The sequence below is a fragment of the Gavialis gangeticus genome, unplaced genomic scaffold (genome assembly GCF_001723915.1).
Source record: "Gavialis gangeticus isolate Ggan-Ray unplaced genomic scaffold, GavGan_comp1, whole genome shotgun sequence".
Lineage (NCBI taxonomy): Eukaryota > Metazoa > Chordata > Crocodylia > Gavialidae > Gavialis > Gavialis gangeticus.
In genome coordinates, this window is record NW_017729016.1 from 8,330,547 (window position 1) to 8,341,162 (window position 10,616).

At 42.9% G+C, this 10,616-nt stretch overlaps 1 protein-coding gene across 1 annotated transcript in view; it reads left to right on the forward strand.

The window, feature by feature from the left end:
* ABCC1 (ATP binding cassette subfamily C member 1) overlaps nucleotides 1-10,616 on the forward strand; it is a gene marked incomplete at its 5' end in the record, with an annotated part of 77,312 nt that overhangs the window by 30,778 nt on the left and 35,918 nt on the right. The window contains 4 exons of the mRNA XM_019512596.1: nucleotides 1,585-1,677; nucleotides 3,618-3,821; nucleotides 7,563-7,709; nucleotides 8,135-8,222. Coding sequence (XP_019368141.1) covers nucleotides 1,585-1,677; nucleotides 3,618-3,821; nucleotides 7,563-7,709; nucleotides 8,135-8,222 — 532 coding nt within the window. The remainder of the gene's footprint in view (nucleotides 1-1,584; nucleotides 1,678-3,617; nucleotides 3,822-7,562; nucleotides 7,710-8,134; nucleotides 8,223-10,616) is intronic.

Sequence of the window (10,616 nt, forward strand, 5' to 3'; positions counted from 1 at the left end):
TTCAATGATCCTGCTTCTACTTGACGATCATGGGGACACCCTTGCATGTGCCCTATGAGTTTGGTCTTCCTTTGCTCCAAAGCATACTGTTTACACCTGAACTCACTTAATCTACTTATCACTTGGAGAAGTGTTGAGATGAAGCTCCTTGCCTTTTGCTCAGCCTCCTGGCAGCCATACTTTAAACAGTACGCTGCTCTTTTTGGTCCAGATGCTTATTGGAATAACAACTTCAGTTTCACTTTTCAGTTGAAAGAAAGGACTGAGAATTATTCCCTTAAGAGTGTTGCTAGCAGATTGTGCTACTCCACACCTTGAGTATTGTGTCCAGTTTTGGGCCACCCAGTACAGAACGGATGTGACCAATTGGGAGAGTTCAGCGCAGGGCAAAAAGAATGGTTTGGGGGATGGGGCAGGTGAGTTCTGAGAAGAGGCTGTGGAGAAGAGAAGACTGAGAGGGGATTTCATAGCAGTCTTCAGCTACCTGAAGGGTGGTAACAAAGAGGGTCTCTGCCACTGCTGGACCTGGCCTCGTGGCCTGGGCACCTTTGCCCATCTGCCCTGTACTCATCACTGGGGATGCTGAATGGCATGGGCATGGGGAGTCTCCAGGGAGGCTGATCCAGGACCCTGGCTGGCAGGTTGCTCTCAGCTGGGTAGATGATATCGGGCTGTGGGTGGGCAGGGAGCAGCATCTGGGAGTGTGATGGTCAGGGCCGGGAACATGGGGCAGTGGCAGTGGAGCTGGGGCCAGGACACAGCTGTAGTCCACTCCCTGCGTATCCGTGCCTACAGAACTGGCACTCACTGTAGGGACGTGCAGGAAGTGGATCCTGGCTCTGCCCTGGGCCCTGGCCTAGTGTTGTCACTGCCCTTCAACCCCAGCCCTGCCTGCCCATGCTGCTCCTGGATGCCGCTTCTTGCCTGCCTGTGGACCCTTCCCATCCATCCAGCCAAGTGTGCCTGGTTCACGGGTGTCTTGGGCTGGTCTCCCTGAAGACCTTGCCCGCTGCCCACCTGTTCTGTTCAGTGCCCTTGGTAGTGAGTGCAGGGTGGACAAGACCAGGGCCAGATAAGATAAGTTGCCCCCTGCCCTGCTGTGCATTTGTCACGCACAGGGCATCTTTCCTGCATTGTTTACAGGTTTTGCTTGAAATGCAAATTTAGTGTTTTGTTGTCTTTAGGTGCTAGTTCAGCTGAAATGTATATGCAGTTTCCTTGCCTTCTTTTGGTATGCTGGCTTAGCCTTTTTCTATGGCTTTCTTAGTTTGGAGATGCACATGTAATGAGTGCATTGGGTCTCTGCCAATAATTTTAACTGTCACTTTTTTTTTTAGGGTTGAAGCTTTTATCATGCTTATGGCATGAGTTTAGTATTGGGTATTGCAAGCCATTAGCAGAGATTGATTGATTTATTTTGGTAGCAGTCTTGTCACTACAACCCAGTCTTGTCCCAGCTACTGTCTTGCATTTTTGTGCAAGAGACACTGTCCAAGCTATAACAGCCAGGAAAATTGTATGACTAATTTTTTAAACTAGTATTTGAGTGTAAAGTTGTAATTAAACTATTTTTTTCCCCTTTAGAATTTAGGTCCTTCTGTATTAGCAGGTGTGGCAGTCATGGTCCTTTTGGTGCCATTAAATGCCGTGATGGCAATGAAGACAAAAACGTATCAGGTAACGTATTAAATACTTTGTGTTTGCTTTAAGAAATGTTACTACTCTGTGACCTTTTTAGTTTTCATGCTTGCTGTATTTTGCGATACAAGGTGGTTTTCAGAAGAAGCACATGCTGCCTGAAAATTATCTTTAGATTTGTGACTAGCGTGCCTAATGGACTTTCCAAAAAAATATCAACAGATATTTTACAATCTTGATTTCTAGTATGGAAACATTGTCTATAAAACAACATCACATATTAAAATGCAATGTTTCACAGTAGCATAAAATAGAAAGTTATGCAGCTTAGTAAGATGCCTAATAAGAGAAAATGCAAGTTGTACCACTTCTGACTTGCTGTCTGAGACCTGAAGTCAGAGCACTTACTATTTAGGCAGTAGTCCACGTTTTGTGTGAAATATTTATGTTTCTAGAATGGTACTTCTAGTGACAATTTTTTTCCTTGGTCACAGTTTGGGTCGTAAGTTTTGTTCTGTTTTTCTCCATAGGTGGCTTTCATTTTTACTTTTCAGTTCCTTTATTTCTAAAGATACACATATATAAATCCAGAATGTAATTCCTTTATTGATTTTTTTTTTTTTTTTTTTTTTTCTTTAACACTTTTATGAAGGAAAAAAAATTACACATGATAAATTTTAGTATCTGGAGTCTGATACAGATGCATGTGTCACTGATTGGTGACACTATTATTAGCTGCTAAGTGAGAATTGTAAAATTATCTTGATTTAATTGTATATGCTGATAAAAAGTATACACTATTTAATACAACCTTTGGATCAAATGTAGAAGTTGCAGAGTAAATTAACTGAATGGACCCTCTGGTTGTTGAAGCTAGATTGCTTTTGAAATCCAAGATAGATTATTTAGAACTACATAAAGGGTCTCAACACAACCCTGCAATCTGCTCTGTAGCCTTACCTTTCAGTCTTGTGCTCTCACTATTTAATGGCCTTTTTTCCATGCTTTGTACTGCATCTCTATGATCCTCTTCAAAGGCTTCTTTTATAACTGGAATAGTTTTGAGAAGATAGGAAGTGAACATAGAATCATAGGACAGAAGGGCTGAGAGAGCGCTCAGGAGTGATCATCTAGTCAAATTCTTTGCTCAAGGGAGAATTACCCCTGTCTAAACCATCCCAGGCGAATGTAACCATCTCATGATGTACTGGGGAGGAGAATGCCCCAAAAAGTTAAATGTCTTCTGCTGAAATCTGAAGGTTTATCACCTTGGTTCTCCATTAGCTCATACTGGGCGCATCCACACTGTAATCACAGGTACTCCCTTAATGCACTGTAATCAGCACTACTGTGCATTAGCTATGGTGCATGCTTTTTTGGTGACACTAATGCTCAGTAAGTAGCCTAGTTTTTGCACATTTGGCATGGGTTTTGCCCACTGTGCTACTGTGCGCTAGAATTAGTATACTGCGCTTGAAACGTCTCATGTAGATGTGCTCATTTAGTAGTAGCATAAGCAGAACAAAATGTTGCATTGTGTAGGGTGGCATATGGTAAGGTACAAACTATAGCAGTCAAGTTCAGTTACAGTGGTGTTACTTTTTAAAAAAAATTGCATTTGGTGTATAACTTTGTAGCTGAGAAGAAATTGAGTAACAGAACTGATAATCAGGTCCTCTGGTAATGGCATGTAGGTTTCTGAATTATTTTTGTTTTTAATGTTCTGATAATTCATTTGTACCTTAGCTTTTCTCCCCCCCCCCAATCTAAAACATTCCTTAATTGGCTGAAATGTCTATCTACTTCTACAGTTCTCTGTTAAGGACTTGTTAAGCATTTTTAAAAAATATTATGTGCATTTGTAAATACATCACTTTCTTTTCCCCCATGATAATTAGGTATGTATTACTGTTGAGAATTAATAATGTTTTTAATTCAAATAATTTATCAATGGCCTTAATTTTTGTCATGTTTTTCAGGTAGCCCAAATGAAAAACAAGGATAACCGAATTAAACTGATGAATGAAATTCTCAATGGGATCAAGGTGCTGAAACTTTATGCCTGGGAATTAGCCTTCAAAGAGAAAGTACTGGGGATCAGACAGGAAGAACTGAAAGTACTTAAAAAGTCTGCTTACCTAGGAGCAGTGGGTACATTCACTTGGGTGTGCGCTCCTTTTCTGGTAGGTAAAACAAACATGAAGGCTTTTTTTGTGGTGCATTTAGAAATCTAATGGGACAGGGGAATGAAGTCTTGCTTTTTTGCTAGTTGCATTACTACTGGTCTTTCACTCCTAGCAGTAAATTGGTCCTCTAAGCAGAACTTCATCTGCAGTTGGGGACAGATCCAAAAGGGATACAGTGGCGTGGCCATACCCTCCCCTTTCTAACCACTTGGCAGGAGCAGCAGCTGGGGAGTTTAAGTCCCTGAAGAAGGTACAGATCCCACCCTCTTCCCTTCATGCTTAGCGGTACACACCTTCTCCTCCCATTTTCCTGTCCCCACCTGCTGTTGCTGCTATCTCTGTGGTTCTAAGCATGAGAGAAACTCCTGTCCTACTCCATTGTGGCTGTGCAGGGTTTGGGCTTAGCCTGGGGCATTGGCAGCAGGTGGCTAGGTTCCCCTTCCTGGCCTGGTCGCCACGCTGGGTGTTTCCCTGCTAGCCTTGGAGTAGGCGTGGGGAAGAACTTGACTGCCTGCTTGTGGCCACTGCCATTGTCCTGGGCTGAGCCTGGCTCCCATGCAGCCTACTTAGTGTGGGACTGGAGCTCTTCTCACTCTCAGGACTGTGGCAGATATTGGGGGAGCAGGGAGGGAAAGGGGGTGGACTTCTTACCTGCTTTGAGGACTTCAAAAAGTCCCTGATAACTGCACCGTCTGCCTGCCCTATTGAGAGGGAGAGAAGGCTGGGAGCAGGGGATGCAGCCACCCCTGCAGCACTGGTTGCTGCTCCTGCTCCCTCTTTTTACAAAATCCTGCAAAATCCTTTTCTGTCCACAGCAACATGAACGTTGTAATTTCTCAATGTCTTTTTGAAAGGAGGATCTTGATACCTTCTGGTCTTCCAGAATGACATTGCTTATAGTAGGATAGTTCCCTGTAACACTTCTACTTTCTTCGTCTGTGTCCTTTCTGGAGAAAACACCTTAGAATTGCATGTACAACAGATTCACGAGTAAGAGGCCTCAACAAAAAGGAACATCATGCACGTCCATTTAGAACACTTATCAATTCACTTCACAAATACCCCTGACCACACCTTGGACAGGGAAAGATTATTCTGTAATTTGGGATCATTTAATATTCTACCTCCTAGAAATCTACTTCCTTTTCATGTCTAAAGGGGAAAAAAAAAGAGAAACTGACTTGTTCGTTGTTGGCTTAAATTTTAAATTTAAAGAAAAAAGAGAGAAGAACAAATTAAAATTGCTTGTGGCTGTATTGGAACAAAAGTTGCTCTTGCCTGTAGAAGCAAATAAAACCATGACTACATTAGGATAAAATATGTACTGTTCTTGTTGAAGGTGTTTAAATGTTCTTTCCACTCATGGATTCCTTCCTTCCAACTGCTATTAGTGTTTACACTGTAGGTGTGATAAAAGGCAGAAGAAGTCACAGCCTGGGTAGGAAATGTCAGAAGCATTCTTTAGTGACTGCTTGTCTAAAAGAAGGATATGGAAAGAAAAATCCACATACCATTCCAGAGATGGGCTTTCCTTATTTTAATTTTACGTAGGGCCCAAGGTTGACAGTTTCTACCCAGCTTTTAAACTTCAGTGTGTAGTGAATGCACAGCAGGCCTGTTCTTGCAGGTCAGGGGCAAAATTTCCACAGAAGCAGGACTGGTGCTTAAGTGCGAGTGTCCTAATACTTCCTCTTTACCTCACTTTTATCCATTGGGATAATTTTTTGTAAAGGACTATGTAGTAGGTGTTTGACTTGTTTCGTTTCCTTTTCAGCTACACGTTTTTTTTTTCCCCCTGCTTTCTTCTCTACCCTGTTGCTCTTGTGGCCAGAGATGTTTTATAACATTGTGTAATATCAGTGTCATAAAATGAATCATTGCCTTGTACCTTTGGGTGCGCCTGTACTTGCTGATAAGATTGTATCTTGGTTGAGCGGCCAGTAAATACTTGCACGTTCCTTTTAAGTATTGTTTAGGCCTCTTTTGCTCTCTATGGGAGGGCTCCTCTCACTGTTGGTCTGTCTGAGTACAGGACCATGTAAACACACTACTGTACCGTGCACAGTTGTCAGCAGCCGTAAGAGAAACAATACACTCTTTCACAGCAGTCCGCTAGACTTACAAAAATACTACTAACTTCTTTCATGTGCAACACTCAATTTTAAGAGTGTTAATTTGTTTTATTAGGCAGATTGTGAGTTAGTCTTTCCTACTAAATGCAATTTATGCTTGCACTTTTACCTCAAACATCGCACTTGGTACTAAGCATTGATCTTTGGGGCTAAAGCGTAATTTGGGCTTGCCCAAAATCGGGTACACTTCAGACCATCAAGCCAACTGTGTCTTGATACACGATTATTATAACTTTATTATCCCACACTAACATAAGGAATATAGAAGAGGCTATTGGGGCAGGAGTGTCTGGAGCATGAATTGAGGCATCTTACAGGCCATCTTAAGGAAAAACCACACCTGGAAAGGGAGAAATGTGTTAGTCTTTTGTGTGTTGTACTGTTTTCTTTGTTGATGTATTTTTCCTGAAATACAATGTGGTTACCGATGGTGCGGTCCAACACAGCTTTTTTGTTCACTGTGGACAGGGACTTTTCTGAGAACTGTATGGGCTGCTATAGAGATCTAGTTCATGAAATGGTTACTAGGGGTGTACAAAAGGGGCCGTATTGGATTCGGCCTGAATCGGGGACAGTGATTTGACTCGATGTGGATCACTGTCCCAATTTTTGATTCAGTTGAATCCAAAGATTCGATGTTGATTAGGAGAAACAGCCATTCGGCCAGACACAGCTTTAAATGCTTTTTCTACATGCCTTGAGGTACCAGGTGGCTTGTGAACGCTGACATGGTGGGGCGGATGGAGCATCCCACTGCAGCACGGGGGGGGGGCCCTGTGTGCTCAGTGTTGGATCCGGAAGTGGATCAGAAGTGCTTTTGGTCCACTTCTGGATCCGCCACCGAGCGCACTGGGAATCCCCCCGCACTCCTGTGGGACGCTTCATCTGCCCCACCATCACAGCGTTCACAAGCCGTGCTGGTGCCTTGAGGTATGTAGAAAAAACATTTAAAGCTGTGTCTATGTCCGAATCACTGATTCTCTCCGAATCAATTCAGAGGGTTCTGATTCAATTCGGAGAGATTAAAGGGTCTCCTGATTTAGATTCATCCACTGAATTGAATCGGCGACCAAAGCTTCACACAGCCCTCGTGGTTATAATTTACATTTCAGACTTTTTTACCCACCAGTTAGGGCAGCTACATTTGTGGAAAAACAGAAGTGCTTGTACCTTGCTACATAATGTAGTGTAGCTAAGGCCCAAATGCAACTAATTACACTGGCTGTCTATTGTCATAACTGGCTGGAATGGTGCTGTGATTGTAATGATTGGAGAGAGAATATGAGGAATTAGGAAGAAAAAGGTAGAGACCACCATGAATAGCTTGGTACCCTTGCGCTAATCACAATGCTTTAATGTGTTGCTTTGCCTTGTGTGCTAAGTGAGCCCTCAGCATTTTCCAAGCAGTTTTAGCAGCTCTTTAATAAAGCATGTAGTTGGTCCTCGCAGGACTTGTTCTTACTGTTTTATTGGTCTTAAGAATAATGCTTATTTGGCTTTCAGTGCATAAATATGGTTCTAGTTATTAGACCATATGTTGTTGTCATTGAATTGTTGTGCGATGAAAGGTAGTAAAGAACCTGATTTTTGCCTCTTTGATTTTTAGGTTGCTTTATGCACGTTTGCTGTGTATGTAATGATAGATGAGAACAATGTTTTGGATGCTCAGAAGGCTTTTGTTTCCTTAGCGTTATTCAACATCCTCCGGTTCCCACTGAATATTCTTCCAATGGTCATCAGCAGTGTAGTGCAGGTAAGGTCTTAATGTTAGTAATTAAGTGGGTTTGGTTATGTGGAAAGGCCATTCTAAAGCCTTGGGATGTTTAAGCATTGCAGTTGTTTGGACATTCTAGATGTAAATCGCTGAAGTGCCCCCACCTTAGAAAGTTAAACTTACTGTTTTTTTTTTTTTTTTTTCTCCATGTGTTGGGCACACTAATAGTTTTGGTCTTGTACAGTCACAAACCCTTGCAAAACAAATATATATCTATCCTGTGATGGTGATGGGAAAGTGTCATGCCATCTTATAATGCTAGGAATAATACACTTTCTTTAACATCTGTTAAAAAAATCAGTGTTGTACATGTGTGAGAGGAGAGAGAAAGAGGTGTGTGCGCGCATATATATATAATATATAATAAATAAAAATAAATAAGAAACATGATTTCTCATGTCTAGGCCAGCGTTTCCTTAAAGCGCCTGCGGGTATTTCTTTCCCATGAAGAGTTGGATCCAGACAGCATAGTCAGAGGTTCCCTCAAAGATGGTAAGTCCCTATTTTGGTACAAGTTAAATTTGCTTCAGTACAGCATCTTATAGCAGTTTCCAGGATTGTAAATTTAACAAGTTTTAGAGCTCAATTCAGGTTGTGGGTAGGTTCTTCAGTACTTCTTGTTGCACTTAAAATGGGCTTTTAAACCTAGTGCTCTAAGAATTGATGCAACACTCAGCTGATGAATAGCAGAAAGGCTTGTTTTAATAATTACCAACAAGTTCCAAAGCTAAATGACAGAAAAAGACTCTTTCCCAATATAAAATAAGCTATTAGTCCTTATTATTACTGTAGCTGCACAGAGATCTTTACCCAATGCAGGCAGGAAGCAGTTCTTGTACAGGTGTGGATCCTTCACTTTTTGGCTGGGTGGTGCAGGATGGCTTCTTGATCTTCCCTGGATTGTTCATGCCTTGCTGCTGGCAGATTTGCTTAGTTTTTATACTGTTTAACTGTATACCTTCAAAGGATTTTCCCTTGGTAGTTGGCCAATTAAAGTCCAAACAAAACAGGGAGGGAAAGATTGTTTATCATATCATAATTGTTAATTGCCTTACTCCTGTTTTTGGATCTGTCTGGGTATGAAGACTTGTGTGTTTTTTACAGCCCCTGCAATTATATGTTAATCATACATGATGGGCCTTGAGTGGTCAGACAGGATGCTTAGGTATCACTAAACCTGCCTTGGGGTATTTGATTATCAATGGGGCACGTTTGTGGTAGCTTGTATGGGTGATGGTCTTTTTCCCAAACTCCAGACATGCATTAAATGGCTGAGACATTGTAACACCTCAGCCTGTTTGGAGAAATGTTAGCATGTCACGTACAGGATGCATGTGCACAATGCACCTTCTACAGGTTTCCCTTGAGATGCATGTTTAGCCTTCTGTTTTCTTTAGCTGCTAGGTCAATTGAAATGCATATGTAGTTACCTTGCCTTCACTGGCTCAGCCTTTCCTTTGGCTCTTAGCCTGGAAATACACATGTGATGAGTGTGTCAGGACTCTGCCAATACTTTTAACCATCACTTCTCAGGTGTGGTAGAAAGTTGAGGACTCTTGTTATGACTGTTATTATCTTATGGCATGGGTCTTGTACTGGCTTTTCTTGTGGCAGTCATTACCACAAGCCAGTCTTGCCCCAGCCATTGTCTTGCATTTTTGTGCAAGAGATGCTGTCCAAGCTTTCTCAGTTTTCGTACGCAGCACATTTTGGAGTCTCTGCAAGTAGGGACCTACCTAATTCACAGAGGCTGTCTTTATTTTTGCTGTCCCAGCACGGCATCTGGTGCCACTTCATGCAGTGTGTTGTGGGGTCTCCCCATGCTTCTGGTTGAGGGGCCCCAGAATTTCCGTCTCCTCCTGGGAGATAGATAGATGTCACTCTCTAGGGAGGGGGAGGGACTTCCAGGGCCCCTCAGCCAATCAGAGGTGGGGCGGGGGGACTCGCTGCACTCTGCCAACTTCCCCCCACCATGCTTCAGGATGCCAGGGCTTCCTACCTCCCCAGCTTTTTTTTTTCCCCCCTCCCCTCCCTGTTTTCCAGTTTTCCCAGGGACCAGGCTTTTTCTTGAGGGACCTACCAAATTTGTGGTTTCCGCAAAAATCACCTAATCATGAATTTGGTAGGTCTCTGTAGGACATTCTTATAACCTATGCAGGTTGATTTAGTTATATTTACTCTCCATCCCTTCCAGTCAGTAGCATATTTTTATTTAATGTCAGTAATAGATATTAAACAGCAGGTTTATTTTTAAAATAGCTTAAAAATAAAATTACGTACCTGCTGGAAACTTGTAGACCATTAAATAATTGTCATAGTAGTGAAAATTGGAAGATGGTGATGATAAAGCTTTCAGAAGGTATCTACATGTCAGTGCTCTGTCCCAAGGGAGGATGTCTTTCCAGCACGAAACTGACCAGCAGTCTTAGATTGCAGCAGGCAAAGTCTGGCCTCAGGCTGGATTGAGCCCACAGTGGACTCCGTTTCCCAGCAGCCCCTGCCCATGTCACTGTGGCTGGTTTTTATGGAGCTGTGACAGTGCAGGGCTGGGGTTTCCCTGGAGACTGGCCTCAGCAACACTGGTGGGATGCGTGGCTGGATGGGGAGCTGCTCCAGGGTTGGGATCTTGCATTGGTGACAGTGTGGTCCAGAGCTGGGGCAGAGCTGTGATCTGTTGCCTGCATGCCTCGGGCAGGGTTGTGCTGAGACTAGGGGTGCCCCAATACAGAATTTTGGGCTGATATACCTCCTAAAAAAAAATCGGCTATCTATATCAGCTGATACTGATCTCATTTCTGATACTCGGCTCTTCAGCTTGAAGAGCTGCATTCAGCTGGTAAGTCTGGTGGGGGGGGGGGGCAGATCAAGGCCCTTGCAGTGAGGGAG